This window comes from Falco peregrinus, chromosome 9 (genome assembly GCF_023634155.1).
Source record: "Falco peregrinus isolate bFalPer1 chromosome 9, bFalPer1.pri, whole genome shotgun sequence".
Taxonomy (NCBI): domain Eukaryota; kingdom Metazoa; phylum Chordata; class Aves; order Falconiformes; family Falconidae; genus Falco; species Falco peregrinus.
This window is the reverse complement of record NC_073729.1, coordinates 23151914-23178366: the sequence shown is the minus strand read 5'-3', so window position 1 is coordinate 23178366 and position 26453 is coordinate 23151914. Positions and strand designations below refer to the sequence as shown.

The 26453-nt window shown below is 45.5% G+C and overlaps 1 protein-coding gene across 4 annotated transcripts; it reads left to right on the top strand.

Annotated features, from left to right (window-relative positions):
- Positions 1-1642: 1642 nt before the first annotated feature.
- Positions 1643-26252, top strand: CSNK2A1 (casein kinase 2 alpha 1). Of its 4 annotated transcripts, none has more exons than XM_055814085.1 (13): positions 1643-1773; positions 15265-15464; positions 16521-16632; positions 17553-17654; positions 18088-18138; positions 18941-19000; positions 19676-19759; positions 20181-20291; positions 21109-21210; positions 22082-22182; positions 22871-23019; positions 24344-24430; positions 24920-26252. In XM_055814085.1, the coding sequence occupies exons 2-13, from the start codon at positions 15364-15366 to the stop codon at positions 25033-25035; spliced, it is 1176 nt and encodes a 391-aa protein (XP_055670060.1). In that variant the 5' UTR covers positions 1643-1773; positions 15265-15363; the 3' UTR covers positions 25036-26252. The 4 variants fall into 4 exon arrangements, with proteins under 4 accessions (XP_055670060.1, XP_055670062.1, XP_027645929.1 ...); XM_055814087.1 differs by lacking the exon at positions 1643-1773 and adding an exon at positions 1805-1826; XM_027790128.2 differs by lacking the exon at positions 1643-1773 and adding an exon at positions 7100-7298.
- Positions 26253-26453: the final 201 nt, after the last annotated feature.

Sequence of the window (26453 nt, the reverse complement as noted above, 5' to 3'; positions counted from 1 at the left end):
GGCACGCAGCCCCGTGCTGGGAGCCCATTTCCCCACAACAGGGGCCGTTATCAGCAGTGAATACTCAGAGTGGTCCCAGGAGGGACCTCCAGCCCTTCCCCTCCACCTACCCCACCACTCTCCTGCTCCAGCCCACGTCAATGCAGTCGCGAAGGTGTCGGAACAATCGCCTGACAAAGAGCTATTTTTAGGGGCCTGGGCTCAGAGCAAGGATACAGCCCAGCCGCTGACAATGGGGGGAAGGGGGCTGGGCTTCCCCCGTGACCACTCGGCAGCAGAAGGACCTGTAAGATTTCCTCGATGACCCAGGCCCGTACAATACAAGGAAAGTGCGAGAGGGAGATACCCCCGCCAAGACGAGCTGCTCCTTTACCTAATGGGAGTGACCCGGGGTAAGGGGCTGTGAGATTTGGGCCAGCAGCCTCCCGCGGGGGAGACTCCCACACCAGGAGGGAAGCAGGGTGAAGCGTGGCCGTGCTCAGCTTTCCATGAGGCCACAGCTGGGGAGAGTCTGGGGGGGGTCCAGGCTGGCTCTGATCTGCTTGTGCCACACATCCACGTGCTGAAAGGCACAGGATCTGTGCAGGGGTGGCTCTGGGGACACGCCTGAGCACAAATCCCCCTCCCCTCCGGGCTGGCTCACAGCTCCAGGCAGGTTGCAGCGCTTGGCCAGAGCCCAGCTGTGGTGGCCACAGCCCAGGACTGCGTGTCCCTTGTCAACCTCGTGCCCAGGGTGCTGCGAGCGGGGGCAGCTCCCGGCGTGGTGCTGCGAGCTGGGGGCACGCTGCTGCCGCGGTGCTGTGAGCAGGGGCAGCTCCCGCCGTGGGTGGGGGGCTCAGTGCAGTTTCAGAGCAAGCAGCAGAGGGGTCCGGCTGTGTCCCAACACGTTTCCTCCACCCCAGGCTCTCCCCGGCTCAGCCTGCGATGAGGGCTCCGTGGATGATCTGCCTGGGCCAGCCCTTGGGGGAAACTTGGGCCACACCACCGGGAATCGGGGCTAAACACACGACAGGAGATCAGCGGGCCCTGCAAGGGGCCGGGGCTCGGCCCCGCCGGGCCCAGCGCTGCCGCAGGCACTACTGGCACTGCGGAGGGCACAGCCTCTTGCAGCAAGGGCCCCGCAGCCGCCCGGCTCGGGGCTCCCCCGCTGCGGGGCCGGGCGGGCCGGGCCCGGGGTAAGGGCCCCCCAGACACGGTGCACGGGCGGGCCGGGGGCGCTGCGGACCGCGCTCGGCTTCGCAGGCCGCAGTTGCCACCTGGCGGCGGGCCCCGCGCACAGCCCAGCCGAGGGGCGGTCGCCGGCGGCCCCGCGGAAGCCCCGCGGGGGGGAACCGGGAGCTGGCGGCCGCCGCGCACGGCCAGGCCTCCTCACCGGGGCCGCGGGAGGCCGACACGGGCGGGCCGCGCTGGGCTGCGGGCCCCGCCGCGCCGCCCCGCCTCGCCTCACGGGGTGGCCACGCTCCCCGTGCCGGGACAGGGCCCGGGGCAGGGAGCGGGGACAAGACCCGCGGCCTCTCCCGCCACCCGGCCGTGCCACTAGCACCGCCGTCCGGCTGCGCCGCGGACTACGGCCCCCAGAGCGCCCCGCGGCGCCCCGCCCCCGCCGTGCCTGCGCGCCCCGCCCCGCCGCACGTCGCGTGCCCGCGGGGCTGCGGGGTTTCCGCTTCCGGCGCGCCTCGCTCTGGTCCCTGCGGCTGGCGGCCGAGCCTTGTGCCTCCGCCATATTGTCTGTGTGCGGCCGGCGGGCGGGCGGCGAGCGGGTGGCCGCGGCAGGTACCGGCGGACCTCGGCGGCTCCGGCGCCCCTCCTGGGGCCCGGCGGCGGGGGTGGGTGGAGGGAGCGACTGGAAGGAGGCGCCGCCGTGTCTCTTGCGCCCCTCTGCCCCGCTGCGGGCACGGTGTGGGCTGAGGGGCCAGGGCCGCCCCTCAGGAGAGCTGAAGCGCGGCGGGGGGCCTGGGCCGGCGACGCTGACGGGGAGCGGGCGGCGGTGGTGGCCGCGGGGGCGGAACGGCTGGGCCCAGCGCGGCGGGGAGGGCAGCGCCCGCCGCCTCCTGCCGGCGGCAGGGCCTCCGTGCCCCCGAGGGGGGAGCAGGCAGGCCGCTGTCGGGGGGCCGCTTCGGCTGCCCTCAGCCTGGCCTGGGGCCGCCCGCTGCCACCGGCCGCGCAGGAAGGGCAGGGCCCCACGGAAGGGTAGCCTTCCCCTCCCCCTAGCTCTACGACTTCGCACGTTCAGGCGGTGTAGGTCTTATTTACTTAAAAGGCTCTGTTTTGGTTTTTCCCTGCCTTGCACAAAAAAGCAGAGGGAGGTGAGGTGTGTGGAGGGGCAAGGGGAGGCCTGTTTCTTCTTGCTCCCACCCTCTGCCACGCAGGGACTCTGTTCTGGGCCTTTCTGGGTGGAGGAGAAGGTCGTTTTCACAGATTTCCATACCAGTCGCTCTTATCTTTGGAAAGCAATGGTGGTCAGTGTTGCCCTTGCTGTAATTTAGTTAATTGTGCCTTGGGGCAACAGGCTGTGTGACTGTTGGTAAAATGTGCTTTGTAAATGTAAGGGCAGATAAGGTTATGAAACCCCATGTGTGTCATTTATCAGATGGCTTTATTCTTTTTTACTAAGGACTTTGGGTACGACTGATAAAGTTTGCATTATAAACACTCAGTCATTGGTATATTTTCTGCTGACAGTAGTGGTTGATCTATGCAGAGACTCACAAGGACATGTGCCTCACTTCTGCAAGCTAAATTTATGCATCCTGAGCCTGTGTTGTTTGGTGGTGTGGTCCTTTGGGCCTGTGCTGATCCCTAGTACCTGTGAGAGAGGTCTGCAGTAGCACAGGGTTTGTGCTGTTCAAACCTGCCACAGGGTTGGGGTCTTGGGGAGCTGCTGTCATGCTGGCTGTTGATGCCAGGCTGTGAAAAAGGGTGCTGCACATGTCTCTTTGGAGGTGGCTGTGCAGTGTGCTCTGTGTGCACTCACCTGGCTCATGCAAGCTCTGTCCCCAGTGTGCTCCATAAACTCTTTGGGAAGAGCAGCTCGTTCTGCATCTGGGGGTAAGCACCCATTGGAGGTGACTGAGCGCAACACCATCTTTTTAGAGAGAAGCACACAGAGGCAGCAGCGTTTCTGGTTGGGGACAGGTAGCAATTTAGGGTTTTGTTCCAATGTTCTTTTCAAAGACATAATAGTTGCTCAGGATATTCAGACTCGAACAGCACTGGTGTTCACGTCGTACCACCACTTGACCTGGGTGTTGGATGTGACTGCCAGCATGGATTCTGGGTGTAGCATAGGTAGGTGCAGAGAAATCACACATCCCATGCATAACTCATGTCAGCATGATGTAGAAAAGGGCAAAGATTATGCTAGGAGAGGGGAGACTGAGTGTGGGAAGGCTTCAGGCAGCATTTGGGGAAAGTGTGTAGCTTGATCAGCTCCTTCTTGAGCCCTAAGACTAGGGTTAGGGTAACATTACAATTCTTACAGCACAATGCAATGTCTGGGTAAAACATACCAACAGCAGTATGTCTCCTGTGGAGACACACACTGTGTCTATAACTGGAAAAAGAAAACTGGAATGGGATGCACCTCCCACCAGCTAAATAGTGTTGGATCCCATGCACAGAGCAGTCTGTGTTCCGCCCCTGGAGAAGATCTTGTGGCTCGAAGTCTGGCTCTTTGGATGCCTCATGGCAGAGAAGTTTATCGTAAAGATTCAGACCTTTGCCTGAGTATGAAGTATGTAGATCTTTGGTGGTGGGCAGTGATACATCCCTTTCATCTTGGCAATGGAGAGAGATTTCCTCATTTTTCACCTTTCTCTGTTACCTGGTAGTATAATTTCTATAATTTATGCATTATTAGTAAAACCTTGCTGTCTTCTAGTTCCCAATGTGGGTGGTGGCAGGGAGTTCAGTGTATACCTCCTGCACCTTAGACCACTGAGCTTGCCAAGTTGACCGCTGCCCACAAGGAATTGAAACAAGGTTGAGGAAGGTAACATCAACCCTGGAGCAAGGAAGGTAAGGTTTTGCTACAGCCAAGGCAGGAGGGGAAGTTAATGTAGCTGAATAGCTAGGTAACCTGCTGCAGTGGGAATAAAGCACAGAGTATGGAAAAATGTGGTGAGAGAGTCCAATGCTGGAGGAGAAAGCAGAGACTTCTAAGTGGGAGATTCAGAACAGGTTCTCTGGGTTTGGCAGGGCACAGGAGTTCATGGGTTGAGGAGAAATGGGTTTTGTTGGGAATATGGCTCTTTGGAAGAGAGACAGTAAAATTGGCGGTAGGTTTCCAGCAAATGTGGAGAAAATTTGATTGTGAAATGTTTCATGATGTTAAACAGGGTTTAGTTTTGTGCAGGGCCGGTTAATAGTACTAGTTTACTTGAAAAAAGCTGATGAAATGTGAGAACGAAGATGCAGACCTGTGAGTAGGGATTACTGGGGAAAGACTTGGTAAAATACTGTTTCCTGAAGGTGAGACATGGAAAGACTTTAGTCTTTGAGATTTGAGGTATTTTCAAGTAGTGCAGCTTAGGTACACAGGCATGAAATGGGTTTGAGGTAGGAATCTTGAGAATATGGGATGCGGAAAGGGGGTTATTTATAGATTTGTGGAGTTTTAGAGAAAGGAACTGTTTCTGCTGTGATAAGAGGGGTGGGAATGTAACTTTTCCCAATTCTATTAAATGGTGGGTGTCTTTACACCTTCCACTTGAATACTTTTTCTGCATTTTCTCCTTACAGAACTAGTTTTCTCTTTCCATCTTTCCTCGTGTCCTCTGAGGAATAAGGGAAAGGAATACAGGAGAAGCAAATGGGTGACATTGTGGTGGTGTGATTAATTTCATGTCACATTTCTGAAGAGGCAGGGATTTATTTCTGGGTTACCAGACCTGTCACCTCCACTGTTCCTCCATTATTGAATTGCTTACACTAAGGTATCTGTTTTATAAGGTATCTGTTTTATAAACTATCTGGGTGACATTGATGCCACATTAGATTTTATTGTTCCGTAAGGGTCTTGAGAGAATAAACTCCACAGATTTTAAGATCAGGAAGGACTGCTATGACTTAGTCTGGCTACAAACATTATCTGGTTTTGATTGCGAGACAACTCTTGGATAATTTTTCTGAGCTTGGCTATCTCCTTCCAGGGGCTTCCAAGAGCTGACTGTCATGGAATTTACAGAGCCTAGTTGGAGAAAAGGAGTTCTCCTTTGGACCTAGAAAAACTGTTTTGAAGAGGAAACTGCAGCTTTCTGAACTAGCATTAGTGCTCTTGCTGAAAGCAGAGTGTTTTTACAAGCTGGTTTTTGGACCCTGTTTGCCATCAAGGTGCCAAACCTATCTGTTGGTGAGAAAGGTTGATAAGAAAAGGGGTTGTTGATGTGGTCATACGATCAATGGTTCGTGGATATCTTCTGCTGATTAGATGTCAGCAGTAGAGGAGCAGCAAGCCTGGCACAAGTCTTACCTGCTCCTTTGTTCAGACTGTTCTGGACAGTTTTATTCAGATAAATGATTTTATTATCCATTTCATGCTGCTGCTTTGGGAAGCTGAAGAGCAGAAAGGAGACGGAGTTCTTCATGGATTCAAGACAATACCACCACAGACTCATATTTGGAAGGTTACAATTTCAATATTTCTCCACAGAGTTTATTTCTGAGAGATAGGTTCTACCCACCTTACAACCAACTCCTAATTTTTAAGGAATATCACCATTTGCACAGAGGTGCTTTCTAAAGCAGGCTGTTGAGCCTAATGGCTGGATTATACTATGGCAATTTACTTGAAGTGAATGGTGAATAAGATGTCCACTAAGTGGAAGTGGAAAATAGTTTTGGGCCAAGGTGGAATTTGGCTGCAGGTTGCCAATTGGATAGTCATGTCTTCGAGTGTTAAGAGCAGTCCTAGAAAAATGAAGTTATTCAGTCTGTTTTGGCAGAGAAGTAGGTCTCTGCCCTTGCACCTTCTGGAACAACTGAAGGGTAAAGTAGTCGTCTTTTAATTAAGCTAAGTGTAGGGAGAGTCCAGCATGTTCTGTGGTGTTAACACAGAATTATTTGCCAGAACTTGCTTTCACTGCGTGGGAGAGGCCTCGCCATGTCCTGAAGAAGTGCTCCCGAAGTCCTCGTATGTGTCCAGGGAGGTGAAATGGTGTCTGTCCTGTGTTCTTGCCAAAGCCCTCAGAGAAGACAGTTTCTCAGTGCATCTTTGACACATGTGCATGAGTTGTCAGTAAAGATTTTTAGTGATCTGAAAATGGTTGAGTGTGGATGCACACAACAAATTAATTTCCAGTGTAGAAAAGCAAGAACTCCTGCAATGTTTCTTCTCTTACAAGTTTTGTCACAGATTTCTTTATCTGTTACCTATGTGCTGTTAAATTCCAGCCTTGCCTTCTGCAGATTAAGCAGCACTTTGATTGTACTCCAGAAGGAAAAGGAGGGCTTTTTGCTCACGGAGGAAGTTGTGCAGCATTCAGATTTATTTCAACTGAGTTTACAAATTAAGTTACAAGTTTTGGTATTTTAGAACGTCTAGCATCCAGGCATATGTCCAATGTATGCATCTTACCAGGCATATAAATATATATTCGTCCTAAGCCATGACTTAGTGCTGCACAGTGATTTTGTTGGGTGACTGCAAGGTTTAAAGGTGATGCTGTGGAGATGGACAAACTTGTCTTTGTATGTGGCCAACAGTGGTGTGGGTTTGTTTGGTGTGGCAAGGGTGGGTTCAACATTCATGTCGCTGCTGGGTTACACCGAGTGATGAATGCTGTGGTCATCAGGCTTCAGTTAATCTCCAAAACACGGGTGTAAAATATTAAAACTCTAGTCAGTACACTTACATCACTTGCAAGGTCTGGGAGAACTGCCCTTCTGACTGTAGCTGTATAAACCCAGCACTTGGTGTGTTGTGTTAGGGTACCCAATGCATAATAGATACTGATTTCTGGAGTTTAATAGCAGGTTTTTTCCATTTGATTTTTTAGAACAGTTGTGGCTAGGTTGGTCTTGTGTTAATAATGATGTATTTTTGGAGAATTATGTTAGAACTTCTACTTTCCGGCAGGGATTTACACCGGGTGTCTCTTGCTGAGCCTTCTGGATGCCAGCTGAACAGTGAAGATGGTGTGCAGTGCATTGCCTGCTCGGTGGGAACAGCTGATCACAGGGATTTCCTGAAGAAATAGTTACATGCAGTGTACACTGGTTTATCCTTTGGCTCTGATAACTGTTCCTGCCTCTAGGAATCGCATGATCAGATAAATTGAAAATGCTAACTTTTACAGATGGTAGGTACAGTTCAGTTGTCTGAGTTACAGCTAAATCACTCACTGGACATGAACCGTAGGAGTCAAATCAGCTGAACAATTGGCCTGTCAGTACTCTGTGTGTACTAATTAATGAGGAAAACAACTGTGTCACTTAGCAGTAATTAGGGAGGTAGAACTTTCCAGAGGACACTGCCAGTTGACATGTCAGCTGTAAAGAGCCTGTAGTGGTGCTGAAACATTCCCCTCCATGAGCCTTCAGGACCAGTTGTTGCCAGGATCTCAGAAACTGTAGTTTTTGGCAGCTGATTTATTGGAAAATACTGTCCAAAGCTCCAGTGGTAGGAGCTTTACTTTTTTTAATGATCCTAGAAGAAAAAGAATCACTTCCTGTTGAAGTCTTTGCAAGTGCTCTTGCTTTTTGGCTTTAGGTCAGACCTAAAGAGATGTGCCTCCCAAAAAAACCCTACCACCTTGCCTGCACTCCATGCTCAGCCTGAACTGTCAGGGTGGGGAGGAGATGCCAGCAGAAGTGGATTGTCATCAGTTTCTTTTGGTATGTGTGTGCCGACAGGTTAGATTGGCAATTCCTGGTTACATTTGTAGCCCTTTTTATTTGATTGTGTGAGGAGCCCTTAGTGCTGGCAGTGAGGATATCCACATTGATTTATGAGAGGCTGGGAATGGTGGCAAGGGAAGCCACAGGCATGGGAAAGCCGCAGAGCCTGCACTGAGCTGCTGGGGCTTGGGTGCCTTGCTGGTGTGGCTGGCTCCTGCAGCTACACAGCCTCATCCAAGACCAGTCTTGGTGTTTTTTGTGTTAGGGAAAGCTTTGCCTTTGCTCTGTGTGCTAGCTTAGCTCTAAAAATACAAGGGAGAGTCTGATTTTTGGGGAGAAGTGGGAAGAGAAGAGCTTTCAAAGTTGGCTATTCTGTATAAAACTCCGTAGGAGATGGAGTGAGGAGTGCTCCCATCACTGGCAGCTTCCTGTCTGCTGGAGAAAAATCCCAGCTCTTCTGGCCCAGGTACACTTGCTGTTTCCCACAGCAAAGTTTCGCAAAGGACAGTAGTCCAGCCATGCAGAGATACTGAAGATCTGTAGAGGGTCTGTGTAAGCGCCACTAAAATTTAGCTGTCACAGGTCTGAACAAAAATGGAGACTAACTGTGACAAAACTTTTGCTAGGAGAGCATGTGGGCACCAGTGATACTGCCAGGGCAACCTGGAGGGTGTCAGACATGATAAGACATTGCTTTCTGTGTTTGTAAAATGGGAGAGTTAAGGTTTCCCCAAGACTGTGGAGGTTATAAAATAAGGAGTTGCAGTAAAGCCATTTTGTGGCCTTTATGTAGATTGTGATCCTCATTACAGGGGAATGATTTCTTCATTGGCAGGAGCTGTGAGGAATTCGGAGGAGGAATCGGTGAAGCTGATGACGGGAGAACCAGTCTCAATTTTAGTACGTTGCTAGTACAGAATTACTCCAAGTCTTCAAGTTTAACTAAACCCTTCAACTGTTTTCCCTAGTGACTGGTTATATCTTATTTTGAATTAATCACAACTGTTCCTGTTGCTTTTTTAAGAGAATGTTGAGGTCATTATACATCATGATTTGTTATTTCTCCACAGCTAGACACAACCAGCTATTTAAAAGAAACCTGGAAAATAATTTGGTGGAAAAATGTGCTTAGAGCAGACTGTGCTATTCCAAAAAAATACCAAGAGAAAAGTTTGATTTCAAACCTAAGCTTTTTTTTTTTAACTCAATTAGATTATAAAATCTGCTTTTCTATTGATGTTGTCCTTTTAGTAGGTGGATGGTCTTCAAGAAAGGGTATAAAATGTCAGTTTTGTTAATCCAGGTTTGTTTCTATTTCAGCTATAAAATCCTAGAAAAATATAGGTTGCAAGGGACTTCTGGAGGTCATCTGTTCCATACTCATATTGCTGCAGTTCCAGTGTCATGAAAATACACAAATCAGATTTCTTTTGTGAGATAGAATGTATTTTTTTATGAAGTTGGTTACTGTTATTCCTTCTTTTAAAGGTAAACTGTGTTTTGATTAATGTTGGCTGCCAGCAGGCTGTACTGTAGTATTTAAGCATGCCTTGATCTTTTAATTTCAGTGGCATCTATCCAGTATTAGTTATTCTCCAAACTCTGAAGAAGTGAGTGCTCTTTCCCTGAGAGGCTTACAGGCAAGGGATAAATGGCCTATGTGAACGAAATCATAATCAGTTTTATCTGATAATTGTAATGCTTCCTCTCACTAATAAAGCACATTGTACACTCGTGATTTCAGAGGTTGAGTTTCAGCCATTCAGGTAATGTCTCACTTCCAGTTGTGGATAAAAGCAAGGAATAACCTTTTGATTCCAGACTACTTACTGTAATTCTGCTCTTCTCAGCTGACAGAGAGCTTAGGTTTTTTCAAAATTAATCAGCTGCTGTCTCTCTTAGCCTGTTTACAGTCATAGTCTGTCATAATCACTGCTGGTAATGAGCTTACATAGGGAAAGCAGAAGTGAGAGTAAAGTCTCTAGACCTGTTTGACCAATCTGTGCATCTCGCTTCCTCCTTGAGAGGAAGATGAGGTTGTCTGGGACAGTCTATCTGGAATCGATAAAGTGATGGAAATATTTTCTTGACTCTTTGAGTTGGGTTTGGTACAATTTGGGGCCTCTCACCCCTTTGGGACTGCCCTCTACTAACTGAATCTGAGTTCAGGTGGGTCAGTGGTAATAACACTGTGTATGTGCTGTTGAACATAGTGCACTGGGTTCATTCTGCTCTGGGTGAACTTGGAACTGCTCACGCTGACGGCAAGTTGTCCTGTTAACAGCACTCCACAGGGAGGCCACTGTCAAGCAGTGTTCGTGTGCTTGCTTGCATTATTTATACTCCAGACCTCATCCACAAAGGTCATCGCTTGGATGGCACTTGCAGGTTCCTCGGGACACCAGTCTTCTGGGAAGCTCTTGGCTTCCAGCTCACTGGGAGTCTGTATGTATGCTGCGTCATACTGGTGCAACTTCTTAGGTTGAAGGTTCTGAGTGAGTAGCTGCGTGCTTGAGAGAAGCTCCATGCCAAAAACATTTCCATTTAAAAGAGGGGGTGGGGAAGCTTCCAGTGTTAGTTATTTTTGACTAGAAAAAAAAAAAAAAGAGGGAGGTGAATTTTACTAGAGGCTAAGTAGGTAATGTTTCTCAGAAACTAACCTGCATAGATTTCTTAGCTATGTTTCGTTGCTGCTTGCTGTAAATGGATACATCTGGAAGGAACAGAGGGTGTAGGAAATTCCTATACTAATTTGGTATAGGTGCTGTAAATATTGGATACCTCACAAGAGATCAAGTCCTCTGTGGGGGCACAGGTTGCCATTGAGATTAGAGTGCATTCTAAGGATGATAAAATCCTTTTTTAAAAAGGAGGGGTTTTGTAACAGTGGGTTAAATTAAAGAGAACATTGAGAAGCTTTTTACCATTTTACTGAACTTTAGGCATAAAAAGTCTAGCTTTCCAAGCTGCTCAGATAATAGGCTACTGTTGGAATAACTCAAACTTCTAAGAATGGGCCTCTTTAATTAATAGATCTTCCAATTAATAAATTTCTATATGGTCGTAGCAGGATTGGTTTTGTCTCTTGACTGGGGGCTCTTGGGCGCTCCAGTGGAGTAATTATTGGTAGTACATGCAGTGCTGTATTTGACTATGTTCTTTTGATTTTTTTGTACGCAGGATGAGCAGGGTCCTTTGGGGTGCTCTTGATAAGGATGCTGTATAAGAGACTAGCTAATTATCAGTTTGCTGATACTTAAATGACATTCTTAAGAGCAGGCCTATGTGGGAAAACCAAGCATTGAAAATTTGCCTGGTGCTCATTTGCTATAGCTACCATGTGAATGCTACTTGGTCACATCTTCCCAAGGGCTGTCACCACAGGTGCTAAAACAGAAAAGACCCATTTTCTGTCCTTGCACAGGCAAGCCTTAGCATTGAACAGCATGTGTCAGATGGTGACTGGAAGCTTTGTCTTCCTCTCTCTGTATACCTCTGGTATATTTCCTAAAAGCTCATGGTTATGATTCATATTTAAGCACTTCTAGAGAAATTAAAATTTTCAGAGATTCATTGTAGTTTTTGGAGATGCTAAAGGCTACATTGGACATGGCAACCTGATCTATTTAGATCTACTTTGACTAGATTACTTTTATCAGTTTCTCCTAATATAAATTATTCTACTATTCTGTCGTTAATGCAGGAATTCATAAATGACATTTTCTGTTTGAATTCTGCAGGAACAGAACTCATCTTTTGTAACAAGCTCAGGACACTAATCTCATTTAGGCGTAATCACGGCTCATACTGTAGATTTTCCACCTCAAAACTGCAAGCTAAATGGACTTTTGCATGACCACACCTATCATTATTTGTCCCTATTTGTGTCAGTCCCTTCTGTCAAAGAGCTCAGATCCACTGCAGAATTGTCCCCCCTTCTAGGGACAGTGAAAGCAAAGTATATACAAATTCTTTAGTGGTTTGGAGCTGAGGGAGAGAACCTTTCAGGCAGGGTATGTTTGTATATGTGTGTAACTTTGCTTTAAAACCAAACTGTCTGTGCAGACTCTCCCCTGTCCCTGTATAAAGAGCAGTAGACGATAATACCTACTGTTGTAAATACGCATTGTGTGCCATTCTTAGAAGCTGCAGTCAATGATTTCCTGCAAAAGTCCTCTGAGCAGTCTGTTACAACATACAGCTTGTGCTAGGCTAGAGCTATGTGACAAAAAATACCCACTGTGAAATTTGATCTATCTTTAGATAATACGATTGATTTTTCTTTGTTATTTTTTCCCATGCTGAAACTGATCTTGTGAAGCTGGATGAGGTGGAGCAGTTGCATGTTCTTTATTGGTACTGAGTTGTGCTTAAAAATTAAAATTTCTAAAGTCATCTTATATGTAGGTTCGGTTATTTCCTACACGAGGAGTATTGGGCAGAGGAAGTTAGCCAGTGTCAGAAGCGCATGGAATGAGGAGAAACAAATACACAGTGATTAAACTTTGAAACCTGATGAATTTCGCTGTACTAAAAGTGTTGTAGTAAACTTGCATGCTCTGTTAATGCCCAAGTACATTTTTGGAATATACATGTAACTTCAAAGCGTCTGAGTCACGCCACATAAATGGTTTGAGGTCTTAGATGATTGCTGCCTAATCTTCTGAAAGTGTTACTTTGTTAGAGGACCAACACTTTGCCCAAGAACAGACTCTGTGTTTATTTTTTTTCTTTTTTTTTTTTCTCAGTAATACTGCGTATTCTTCTGTTAGCTGAACACCTGGCTGAAGTGCCTCGTCCTTTCTTTACTGGGCCACAGCCTCAGTCACAGCTCAGTTGTGGACTTTGGAACAGTGCCGCATCCCTTTTTAACCTTGGGGCTGGATTACTGCAGCTCTGCCTACCTGGAGCTGCCTTCAACACCGTTTGTGTGTCAGTAGGTCAAAAAACACCCCCATACTGCCAAGGTCTTGTACCACCTGAGGAGGCTCGGTCCGCATCAGAAAAAGCTCATGTGGGTTTCTGCCTCCAAATGCAGAACCAGCTGCTGGTCAAGTTGTGTGACACAGTGAAGGACATCAGACCTGTGTCCCCCAGGTCCTCCACTGTTTTCATAGCCAGTGGTTCTTGCTGTGGTCCTTGGAGCAGACTGAAGTGCTGCAGACCTTGAATAAATGACAGGATGCTGCCAATAGAGCAGGATTTTGCTTCTAGAATTTTCTTCTGGTGTAATGTATCCTGATAGCCTACTCTGAGCAGATTTCTAGATCTTTATGATTAATGGGGCTATTCCTTCCTCCTGCAGTCTGGCAGTTGCCCTTTTTCTGTGAAGGGGTAAGATTTGCATAGCAAATATACATTATATTTGTTCAGATTATAGCATTGCCAACTGATTAAGTGCCTTTCTATAAAGAGGGTCGTATTGTCTCTGCCGTATGCTACGCAGCAGGCAATACTCTTTCATGCTCCGATACAGCTTCCTTCCTTGTAAGTGATCTTGAAAGCTGACAAAGAGGTTCTTGTACTTAAACATTTTAAAGTGTGTCAACTTTCACTCATGAAAGGTTTGAATGGTGCAAAGACACTCCTTTCATTTCAGGTAGAACAATATTGGTATAAAAACTGGAGTGAGTTACTGTTGTCTTAAATATTCAGAAATTAGAATATTTGTCTATACAGTAAACTACTTTTGAGTTATTTTGATCAGTCTCAATACTGATAAAACTTAAAAGAATTTTTGCAAAAATCACATTCTAAGGAGGAAGAAGTAGAGGTGCTTACCAAATCCTTTGGAAAAGCAGAATGCAAAGAAACATCTTCAGACTGTTGCAGCAGAATTTTTCTTCCGTATTTGGGTAAAGCATTGTATTCCAACACAGATGCCACTGTTTTTCGAACAGTCAGATTTAATGGCTTGACTATAGAAAGTTATGACCAAAACTGGTGCCCCATCCCAGCAGAACTCTGGCTGCCTCGGTTTGTCATGAAGTCTTCTGAGCACTGAGCCATTCAGTCCCTGAATGGTTTATGACGACTGGCCTCTGATATCTTCCTAATGTCCTTTCTTGTCTCCATGCTAATTGGGAATGTACTTTTCCTCATAGTCTAATTAGTGTGGATGTATTTTATCACTATAAGTGTCCTATATCTGGACAATGCTATAGTTGGTAGGACTTAATTGCATTGTACAGGGTAGTGCTGCTTTTTTAAGTAAGCCCAGAGATGAGACCCCATGGCTGCCTGCTGTGTAAGTCTTGCTCACTTTCAGGTGGGCACTGGGTTATATATAGAAGGTATCTGTTGTGACATGGTGGAATGAGATGTCCGTGGAGGAGGGCATGGACAGAGTAGCCAAAGCCGCCTTCAGAATGTGGAAAAATGATGTAATATGAAAATCCCCAGTGTGCTGTTCAGACTTCAGCAGTCTTACCTTCACATAAAGTTTTAATGAAGTTTTGGTCCTGATGCTGGTTTCAGGTGAATACGTTTAATTTTTATTTTTATTTTTTTGTGGGGAAAGCAACATTGGCTTATTGTGTTGAACTGCTGTTAAGCTCTTATATGAGCCTGTAAGTTAATATAAGGGTGGGCTGGTACTTATAACTGAGAAGATCCATGCTCTGACATAGTGTCTGGATTCCACTGCTCTCCAGAAACCTGCTTCTGAGCTGACTGGCCTTACTTTGTATGTAAATGCTTCAGTTAGTGCCTGCATTTTCCAGCGGGTGCAAAGGGCAATAGTAGTGGTGGATCAGTTCAGGTGTTTTTTTTCTTTCCACAGAATGGATCAATGTAAACCACGCAAGTCTCTGTGTGTGAGCACATGAAAGGCTTCAGTCCTTTTAAGAATCACAAGTAAATCCTGAAGTTCTGATTTAAATGAAAAGTGGTGTTTCTACAAGTTGAAACTTCAGAAAGTGCTTAATTCAGGTTGTATGGGTGACCTTGTCAGTCTGTCAGCTCTGTTTGCAGCATCGTTTGCATTGCAAGAGGTGATAGTTGTGCAGCCTTAAGTGAATGAAGTGTTTTGGCTACATGGGATGGCGCAAGACTTATTCCTGGATGGGGAAGAGATTGTGGCTGATGGCTGTTGCTTTCACTCTGGAGCTGAAAAGAGGGAATCTGTCTGCAGAAACAGGGCACGTTGCATTTCTTCCCTTTTGGAAAGTCATCTTTGCAACCGTAAGTTGGAAGCTACATGCTGAAAGTTGCAAGGTCAGGGAAGAGGAGGGTGTTACTTTTGCTGGTGGGGCCAAGTAGTCCCATCCTGTGTGAGGGAGAGCCGGCAAATTGTTTTCAAGCTCTGACAAATGATCCCAGGCCTGTGGCTGAGCTCCAGCCTCTGCTTCTCAGCAGCTTTTAATGATTAACTTAAATATTTTTATAGTATCTTGAGATTTTAACCTCTGGTTTATTTTCTTTCTGCAGGTGTAAGAATCTGAGGCCTCTATCCTCTGTCCAGCTTTGCAGTTTGAGTAGCCTCTGATTTCAAATATCTCATCATTTCCGCCTGCCAACCTGTCTGATATGTCGGGACCCGTGCCGAGCAGGGCCAGAGTTTACACGGATGTGAACACACACAGACCCCGGGAGTACTGGGACTATGAGTCGCATGTTGTTGAGTGGGGGTAAGTCTCTGTGCTGCCTGTGGATGTCCCTGGAGTGGGATCAATCCCTGTAGGATCCTGCATAGTGGTACACAGGGAGTTCAGGCACCTGTGCTGTGTTAGGCTTTTTCATGCTCCTTGGCAGAGGTCTAGTGAGCATGGCAAGTGTTAAAATCGCAACTTTTATTCAGAAAAGTGTTTCTTGTCAAAATCTCAGATCCCCAGCAATGCAGGAACATTTTTAGCAGCATCCTTAAGAGTTTGGTTTGAAGAATTTTTGCCTAGTAGTCAGGAGACAGACCCTTTCAGAGGGAAGAAAATCTTTTCTGAAACAATGTAAGCAGCCCTGGGTGCAGGGCTGAAAAGCAATGAAAGACATCCGAAATTGCTTCTGACTTGGATGAGTGAAGAGACTCAGCAGACTTAAATAGGTACATGCTATTTTGTGACTTGTTGCTCAGTTCTCTGTGAGTGACTGGAAGAGACATGTCTGCTGCTTTTTGAAGGAAGGAGGTGTCTAAATTGAGCTCATGACTAAACCGTCCCAGAATCACAGCAGTGATGCCAGCCAGCTTCATAGCTCTGCGTTCCTGCTTTTGTATAGCAGGGCCCAGACTAAGTTTGGCCCTCGGCTTTGGTGCAGTTCCTGGCTTCTGAAATGTATACAGTCTTATGAGCATAAGTGGTGATTTGTGCCTAGTCTGTTTTTAAACAGGCTAGCACTTAAATTTTTGGTTTTGCTGGATTTGTTGATTTTTAACAATACTATACAAGGGAAAATATAGCTTCTGAAAAGAGAAGACCAATAGAAGGGATCACTTGAGTTTGCTGATGCTGAAATGCATAGTTGGGCTTATGTTACTTGCTACAGAAGAAGTAAGTTCTGGACTGAATGTAACTTGGGCAAGTAAAAGCTCCTTCTTTCTCTCCTAATTCTTAGTCATTGTGTTCAGGAGACATAAGACACTAGTTAATCCACCTTGTCTGGAAGGTGAGGCGGTGATTCAGTGTTAAGGAGCAGTTCATAAATTGTGATGGAAATGACTGAGCTCTTTGGAACTCTCTTTTTCTCCACAGAAATCAAGATGACTACCAGCTAGTTCGAAAATTAGGCCGAGGCAAATACAGTGAAGTATTTGAAGCCATCAACATTACAAATAATGAAAAAGTAGTTGTTAAAATTCTCAAGGTGAGCTGGGGATTGGGCAAAAGATAAAATATGTCTTGAGGTGATCAGGAGGCTAGAAAATGCAGTTCTTTGTCTAAAACCATTCAATGTTCTAAAACTGAAATCCTCAAAGCCTGGTTTTGGAGCATCATTCAGTGAAATAGGCTATCATTTTGAGTCTCCTAATAGAAGCTCGACACTTGGATATTAAGTCAGATCTCTGCCTGTAAGGAGTTAGCTTCTGTCTCAAAGAAGTCCCGATGTACAACAGATTTTTACTTGGAGCTAAGCAACATTGCAACAGCTGACAAGAACATTCTTACCTTCTCTAACTACCAGTGAGTGCCCTGGCGTGCTGTAATGTGTGAAGAGGCCTGTGTACTAATGGGACTAGTGTCCTTTAAAGCCACTGATAAGATTTGGAGGCTGCTAACCTCAACATTTTCATTTCTGCTCTGCATGTTCCCTTACACATGTAATACCTTTCCAAACTGAGTCAGGATCTCCTGAATGCTGGTAATTCCACAGCCTTGATTGGTGAAATATCTTAATTTAGTGGCACTCAGATAGCTCACGGACTTCTCATAGTTAGTTACACATTTACCACATGCCCAGTTAAGAAGCTTGAACTATCAAATTATGTTCAGACAGCTTTAAAAGAAATAGGCCATCTTCCTAATGAAGCTCATTCACATGAAACTAATGTTTGTAGCTGTCAGGGTTGTATGGTTAGAAAGGAGACTGCATATATGTGAGCCCTTGCTGGAGTGATGCATAGTTGGGGTAACAAAAAGATCTAGCTGTTTGAACTTAACTCGCAAAGGCTCTGATGTAAGTTGCTGACTTGCAGTCACCTACTTTTGTCATTTGGATGTTAAGCTGCCTATTAGCCTCACTTTACTGCAGTAAGTACTCTTACACTTTGGGTTTTTATTCTTCAGCCTGTTAAAAAGAAGAAAATCAAGCGTGAAATCAAGATCTTAGAGAACTTGCGAGGCGGTCCCAATATAATCACTCTTGCAGATATAGTAAAAGATCCTGTGGTGAGTATGGAAGGAACTTAAAGGGTACACTGGGGTTATGGATGAAGTTGCTGTTCAGCTCTGATCTGGCTTTTTGTTGTTCCCACCGCACCCCCCCGCCCCCCCTTCTTAAATCCTGCTTTTAAATTGCCTAATCAGATCAGCTCTTAATCTGATTAACTTCTTTCAGAGGGCCCTTCCCCCGCAGGTCCCTTTAGCCCCACGATCTGTAAGGATGAGATACCAGTGAACTGAGACAAGTTAATTCATTCTACAAACAGTGCTGCCAGGGGCTGCAGGCTTTGGCTGTGCTTTCTCTGAGGGGAATCAGAAGTATATTTGAGGCAGAGGGGCTTCTAGCAGTTTTAGGTCTAAAAATAGTTCAATTCATTATCCTAGATGAAAACATATTATCTCAACTTAACGTGACTGAACACTTTTCTCTCTGTTTTAGTCTCGGACACCTGCTTTGGTTTTTGAACATGTAAACAACACAGACTTTAAGGTACAGTGTGGGATGTGAACTTCTAATGTTTTCCATTTGAAAGCCGCTCATAATTTTTTTCTGGGGAAAGGCAAGTATGGAGGGGGCAGGCAGGTTATTTAAACATTTCTTTCCAACATAGCAACCATCTTTAAAGAGAAATACACTTGGGGCAGAAGTTTGTAATTAGTCCTTTAGCACCATTTTGCCACAGAAGATACAAGATGAGAGTCCAGATTCCAAGTGGTATTCCAGCCTTTGGAGCAAATTAATCTGCTATCTTGTGGACCATCAGTGCCTTTTTGGAACATTTTACTTTTATGTTCAGTGTATAACTATGTATTTGGACCACTTTAAATGTGGGCAGCTGTTTCTGTGGCTTTTCATACTTACGGGAAAAGGGATTTAAATGTTTTTGTCCTCTTCCCTACTGACCTGCCTCAGGAGAAGAATGGCTGTGCAATGCAATCTGGAATAGCCGCTTAATGTTGCAGAGCACCCTCGGTCTTTTTGAGACATCATCTGCAGACAAAATACATCGTGCTGGTGGTGGGCAAGTGCCACCTGAGGGAGTTAGTGACAGGAATCAGAATGTACTGCCTGAGCAGAGCTGGAAGTAAACTATGTGATTTGTAAGGGGAGAGGAACAGACTGATCAGTCTTGGGTGTGGGATCAGAGTAACTTGGGAAACTTGTACTGTTCCTTCAAATGGGTTTGGAGAACCATAGCAGCCGAGAACAGGGCTGGGTTGTTCTGGATTGGTAGGGATGTGATGTTTTTCTTGGGTGTTGAACACTGATACAATGTGTTTGTGTCCCACAGCAATTATACCAGACATTAACAGATTATGATATTCGATTCTACATGTATGAGATTTTGAAGGTAAGTTGGTGCTTTGCTGTTTTGTCGGTTCATTTCTAGGATTTGCACTCAGTTAATCCTATAGAGATGGTGGTCACTTCACTAGTGGGGATGATCGGGGAGGAAAGCTACAGAAGAATTAGGTGGAAAAATATATATCAAGTCAGAATCAATTGTTCGCCCTTGTTTCTGCAACAAATTCTAGTCCTGATGGGTTTTTTGAGGCTAGCAGAGCCTTTGGGTACACGAGATAATTTAGATCCTAAATCAGAAGTACATGTAGCCTCTGAAAACAGAATACTGCAAGCTGTTACTGGCTGATTTTGCACTCTGATGTAATGCAAGTCAAATGTATTTGTCCATCTTTCTGAAACAAATATTTCCTCCTTAGGAGTCCAGAGAAGGGGAGGCTTGTTTGATCTTAAGTGCCCAGTAACTATGCCCTTAGGGACTCTGAAGTTCCATTTTTGCGAAGAAGCACATGAGGTGAAGTAAAAGCACTTCTGCTGCTGGCATCTCCCTTTTAGAGGGGGCTGTAGAAGCCTTTTCTGTGGTCCCTGAGTCTCATCCAGGATATAACACTAGACAGGTCTTGCTGCCTAATTAGACTTGATATATGTGGAAATTGTTCTGAATATGATTGAACTTGAAAGATTGTTGTGACTTCAGCATTTGTTTTTTGTATGTCACCTACAGGCTCTAGATTACTGCCATAGCATGGGAATCATGCACAGAGATGTCAAACCTCACAATGTCATGATTGACCATGAGCACAGAAAGGTAATGTGGAGTGGCTGGAGGGTAGGGAGAGGTCCTGCTTTTCTCTTGGAAAACTAGGATCCCTTTTTGGTGCTTCTCTGTAGTGCTACTAGCATACATCTTCAAGGGGGGAGGGGCGGGGGGACTGCACTTATGTTATATGGAAAAATGTAAAATTTATTTCTGTGTGCTGCTTTTCTTTCTATGGGTTACATGTAACCCATAAACAGGGTTAGTAAGGAGAGATATTTTATTTAGTCTGGTTGCTGATAACAGGTTAGGGGAGAATACCTAAACAGATTCTCTGACCGACTTCAAATTAATTGGAAATAGGAGACTTGTAAATGAAGCTTCAAACTTAAGTTCACCAGTAGTGTCATTCAGCCAGTGGAGAGCTGGAGCATCCCTTGAGCCTTTTTCCTTTGTTTTCTACCATTTCTAGCTTAGACTAATAGACTGGGGTTTGGCTGAATTCTATCACCCTGGCCAAGAATACAATGTCAGAGTGGCTTCCAGGTATTTCAAAGGACCTGAACTCCTTGTAGATTATCAGGTAAGAATTACCAGGATTTCTCAGTGACTTTTGTGTGGAAAGTCTGTGCCATTTCAAGGTAGCAAACCAGAAATTTGTATATCTGGAGACCTGAAGCTAAAGACAGTCCATTCTAAAATGTATCACAGAAAGCAGTGGCTATAAAGCCTCTGAATTAAAGAAATGAGTAGTCTCAGGACCCAAAAACTTCGGAACTATCATCATGGATCTTGGAATACAAATGTTGAGTATTTTTTTAGCAAGGCTCCAATTGCAGTAAGGTGCAGGAATGAAACAAAGCCCTTATGGGAACAGCTAGTACTGCATGAACTTCTAAATTAAGGTATAAAAACAACCTCATATCTGATGGCAGTTTGCATTATGGAAATGCAGTGGGCTGGAAATAGCAGTGTTACTGGTGACTTTCAGATCATGCTGGTTCTGAATGAAGGCACTTCCTCACCTGCCCATGTACCGTGTGGAGTCCACTCCTTTTGTTGCTTGTGATGCTTCCCTTCTCAACATATCTTTCTGAATGATTCATAACTCTGAAGTCTGCAGTGAAAATAGAAAAAGCCACTGGTCTTTAATATCTGTATGGACAAAGATGGAAATAGGATACCTGCTGTTCTGCTAATTGCTGTATCCTAATTTGAGTAACTGGAACATTGAGCTGAACAGTGATCTTGCGGTGAAGAGGCATGAAGATGTTTCAGTCTGTTCCCAGTGTAATGTGGCTGTGTTTGTACCACTGGAGGGAGGGGGGACCCTGTTAGTACTGGGGAGTCTGTTCTGCTTAATTCATTAGAAATTGAATTGTCCTTCTGGTTTTGTACAGATGTATGATTACAGTCTGGATATGTGGAGCTTGGGTTGCATGTTGGCTAGTATGATATTCCGAAAGGAGCCATTTTTCCATGGCCATGACAACTATGATCAGGTGAGAGCTGGTCATGTACAATCTCTGTTCTCTTAGCACAATGAAGGTTTCCTGATTACACTTCTATCGAGGGATCCAAAGAAGAATTTAAGCATTTCTCAAATGGCTTCTTTGCTCAGTTTGAAGCCACGTTCCTTCTGTCAAGCGTGCAAGGTTATTTAACCAATTAAATGGAAATAGATTTATATTGCTTTGTACTGATGAGCTTCTCAGTAGGTATTAGGAAGTTGTAACAATAGTTCTGTTAAGGCTTGGTGTGTTCTGGTACATAGATCGACTGTTCCTGAGGTTAGGTTATGTGGAAAATCCTCGCTGCTATCCACCGTCCCTCCCCTCTGTATAGAAACTGTGAATTTGATACAGTTTTATACAGATTCTGAAATCTTTGATGTGTTGCCTTTAGGCCAAGATTTTTATATTTAAACCTTTAACATGTGCTCGGCATCTAACATTCAAGAACAGTGACCTTCTGTTCTCAGTCCTTCATTCTAGAGCCCTTCCAGGGTGGTGCTTCACCCATCGCATGCAAGTTATAGAGCTTCTGCTTTTTTGACCACTTAGCCTTGTTGGTTTTGAATATTTTCTTGTTACAAAGGGAGTTAGTGTTGCAAGGTCTCAAGTCTTAGTGATGTTAGGGCATGCAGCTCCCTCCTGGCTGCCTTGGGTTACGGAGCTCCAGCTGTGAGTGGAGGCGTGTTCATGATGCCTGTGATTGTATGTGACGGGGGAAGTCAGAGCCACAAGATGATCTTGTGGCTACTGGTTCAGACTAGGTTCAAGCTCCCAAGGGAATATGCGGCTCATATCTTCACATGGGCTCTAGCATTATCGTACCCTCACAGTAGTGACGTATTTTTCTGTTTGTTCCCAGTTGGTGAGGATAGCCAAGGTGCTGGGAACAGAAGACCTGTATGACTACATTGACAAATACAACATTGAACTGGATCCACGTTTCAATGACATTTTGGGCAGGTGAGCCAAGGTCCAGAGTAGCTCATAAGCTCTTGATAGACCCGGACAGCTACTGCTTTGTCAAAGATGTTGAAGTAAACAAAAAATTACGCTTACGGGAGCCAAGATTCTTGAGAACTGTCACTTTGTGCCTTTCATCCCTTTTGCCAGTGCTTCCCATGGTCTTTTATTTGGAAATGGACTTGAGGAAAGGTTTTTAAATGTCATCTAGGCAGTAAATGAACTGCTGGAGCATAAAGCATGAAGGACAAATGCTCTCTCCAGTGTTCTGGGGGAAAAAACAAAATGGTCTTTCTCAGAATTACAGTGCAGAAAATCAATTGCTGCATAAGATGGCATTTACATATTTTTCCCCTCAGAGTTATTTTGTGTGACACATACTAAAACTACAAGGAACTAATGGTGGAGGCGGTGTAAAAGAAGAGCAGAAGCAGGGATTTTAGTTCTGTAAATTGGTTCTGAACTCGAGTCCTCCTGCTGTGCGGGGCTGTGGTGGCTGTGCCGCCACGTGGAGGCACGGTGTACTGCTGCCTTGTGCTCTAGTGTGGCTCGGCCCTGTTGCTGCCGCACCAAGCAGCAGCCCCTCTCAGAGATGGACATCTGTGGCAGTTCTTGCTCTTTTAAAAAAGAGGAATTTTGGCATTGAAGTCCTTTGCCTAGCCTGATTGGGGTATCTTTTTTTTCACAGACACTCCCGTAAGCGATGGGAGCGCTTTGTTCACAGTGAAAACCAACATCTGGTGAGTCCAGAAGCTCTGGATTTCTTAGACAAGCTGCTGCGATATGATCACCAGTCACGACTCACAGCGAGAGAAGCCATGGAACACCCCTACTTCTGTAAGTATCAGTGCTGTCCAAAGAGTTCTTCCTCTGCCTCTGGGAAATCTCAGTTCCCGTAGGTTGTGCAGATATGAGCTAAGAACAGGAACATAATAAGCCTGGTCTTTGCAAATAATTGCACTGGAGCTGAGGCTGCTTGTCTCTGTGGTGGATAAAGTAGGCCACTGCCACCTACACCAGCCGAGCAAAAAAGTGTTGTATGCCCGTGTCAGGCCAGTGAATCAGCAGCACTGTGTTAAATAAGCTTTGGTGCTAAACTCATGCTAATTTCAGCAGGTGTTTGGGTACACAGATCCCACATTTTGATAAAACCAGGTAACTCTGGTTCATTGAGCAACAGGCCCTTTTAACTGCTTTTGTTACTAAATGTGTACCTGAGCAAATGGTATATTCAGGTCTTGGTTTTGCAAGCAAAAATGTAGTTTTCCCTAATAAATGTTTTCAAATGCTTGCTGTTTTTTACAAATCTTGATATATAGGTTTCTGAAACAGCTGTAACGGTGCAAAATGAGTATTTGCTCAGGGTTGTGGGGTGGTGGTTTTTTTCTTGCTGCTGAATGGAGTTGTGTAATTAACAAACAGTATAGATCTGTGTTCTGTCTGTGGCAATGTTCAAGTGAAATGTTCTCAAGTATGAGAATTGGTAAAGCTGAGAGCTTGGAATGTGAGAGTTGGGCAAATGGCTGAATTAACTTGTGTCCAAATAGAGATGCAGGTTTTACTGAACTGAACATGAGGAAGGGCAAAATTGGAAATTCCCTTGTCTGTGATGCAGTAGGCTTGGGAGGCAGGAAGGGGTTGCCTCCATTCAGATGGTAGTGTTATTTACCTGCAGCTAAAAATAAAGATGCAGTAAGTTGGGAATGTCTTACAGAAGGCAACAAGCTCCAGTAACACTCATTACAACTCACAGGCTGCTGTGGGGTGTGTATAGAGACATGACATGTGATTGTAATTAGCGATAATCTTTCTGCTTGCTACACCCATTTTTCTGGGATTGGCTTTATGCAATCATGCAGTTGCTTAGCATAGAAAGGAGATCAACTTCATTTCCTTCAGCTTTTCCTGTCAAGCATTCCCGCTGAACTCCAAAGCACATCATTTAGGTGACTTTTTGCAGATCACGTTACCTTGGTACCTTCTTGGGTGCTTCCCACTGGAGTTGGTGGAAACGTCTGTGTTCCAGTAGATGATGGTTGATACTGTTTGGTACAGGCAGCTTGCCAGGGCGGGCTGAGCACAGAGGTCGCGGGGCAGTCAGTGTGCTTCAGCTGCTGTCTGGCAACACAGCACCTAAAGGTAATTAATATGCTCTTCCTAGATCCCATTGTGAAAGACCAGGCTCGGATGGGCTCGTCCAACATGCCAGGTGGCAGCACTCCTGTCAGCAGTGCGAGTATGATGTCAGGTCAGTTCTGCTGTCAGCATGTTAAAACATTTTTACGTGCTGTGTGGATGTGAGGATCCAGGAGGGTGAGTTCTGCAGGTGGGGTGTTAGGTCATCTCCTGGGACTGATGACAAGGGCAAGGAGGGCTATGAAGAAGTGGGTGGGAGAGCGTGATAAATAAGGCCTCACTGCAACCTGACCTGCTTTACTGGTCTCTTTTTAAAAGGGTTTTGCTGCTGGATTTTTTTGGCAGGTGTTTTAAGGACAGTGATGCTGCCGCACATCTGCCTGTCAGTGACACTCGTACGTGTACAAATCTGCGTGCGCTTCAGGGGCTGCAGAGAACAGTGACAGATCTTTAATCTCAGCTTGTTTTGGCAGCTTGGAAAATGTAACAAAGCGGCAGCAAACTGACCTGCAATGATACCGCTTCATTTAAGAAGCTGAGCTGTCCTAGATAGAGATGCACTGGTTTCGTGCTAATTCCTGCTTACCTGTCTCTCTTCCAGGGATTTCTTCAGTGCCAACACCTTCACCCCTTGGACCTCTAGCAGGCTCACCTGTCATTTCTGCCACCACCACTCTGGGGATGCCCGTTCCAGCTGCTGCAGGCGCTCAGCAGTAGTGATGGGCTCTGTCTCCTGCTGCCTGAGCTGAGTCAGGTGGGGAAGAGGTTTCCCCCTCCACCTCTCCTCAGGATGCAGCTCGTGCCTGGCAGGGGAAGGGAGGGGATGAACGCTTTGGAGGCACCGTGTCTGAACTGTTGCTTGTGGATTTATAGTAGTTCAGTCATTATATACAAAATTATTATAGGCTGATTTTTCTTTTTTTACTTGAACTTTTCGTAACTCAGGGGATTCCCTGAAAAATACCTACAGATGGAATATTTCTCGGACAGTTTTTTGGTTTTCCCCCTCCCCTCCCCATTCCCCCCCCCCCCCCCCAAAAAAAAAATTACTCCTCATTTAAGAACAAAGATGAGTCAACAGCATTTCCAAGCTCTTGCATCCTGCTGGAAATCTCTTCTCTTCATGTTCCCACCATTAATCCTCCACGAGCCTGCACCTTGGGGGATTGTGCTGTTCTCCAGAGACTACCAAACCAAGTCTTCATGAGGCAGGGGAGGGGGATTCTTAAAGTACCACTCACCTTTAGCCCCATGTCCTGCACATGACTCAGCCAGGGTACACTGAGGAGACAGTTCCAGTATGGAGAGGTGGTGTAAGTGCAGATAATATCTGAAACCCTAATTGGATTGAATGAAGTCTCCTTAGGAGCCAACCAGATTGCCAATTCACCCCTTTGCATGTAGTTTTAGTCTTAAAAGATGAAGTTACTGATCCAATTGGAGTCCTTGCCACCTTCTAGGAAAGGTGCTCCTGTAGGGTAACCCGTACTCTAATCAGCCCCTTTCTCATGGAGAGTTCTTCCTGCCGTTGCTTGGCTTGGATCTCTGGAATTAGTTTGTTATTGGGTATATTGTTTTTAAATTGTTTATATAGGTTTCAAGCTGGTGGCTACTTAAAGCTGGAAAAATCAGACTGCGCCAAGTCCGATACCACACCTTCACCCACCATCCCCTCCCTCACGTGCCATGTGGTGAGAATACCAGTTACCTCACAGTCTTGTAAATATGCACTGAGAGGAAGGAGCGAGCAGACGTTAACTTAAACTGAAATGGTAGATCAGTAATTGTGGACAAATATTATCATTGACAACGGAAAAGCACCCTTGTTACAGCCCTGCTACCCCTTGCTGTGTATATATACTTTGTCCTTCATATGTGAAAGATCCAGTGTTGGAATTCTTTGGTGTAAATAAACATTTGGTTTTATTTATCGAGGTTAGATTTAAGTTCCCTGTGTAGAGGCCTCTCTGGGGTTGGTGGCACACTTTGACACAGGAGCAGCCGACCTCCCCGCACATACTGGGAAGGCTGTGCCCCCGTTCACACGCACCATGCATGGTGAGCAGTGCAGAGAAGCCTTACACAAATGCCACAAACCCAAGTATCTCCTGAGAGAAAGGTCTTTTGCCATAAAA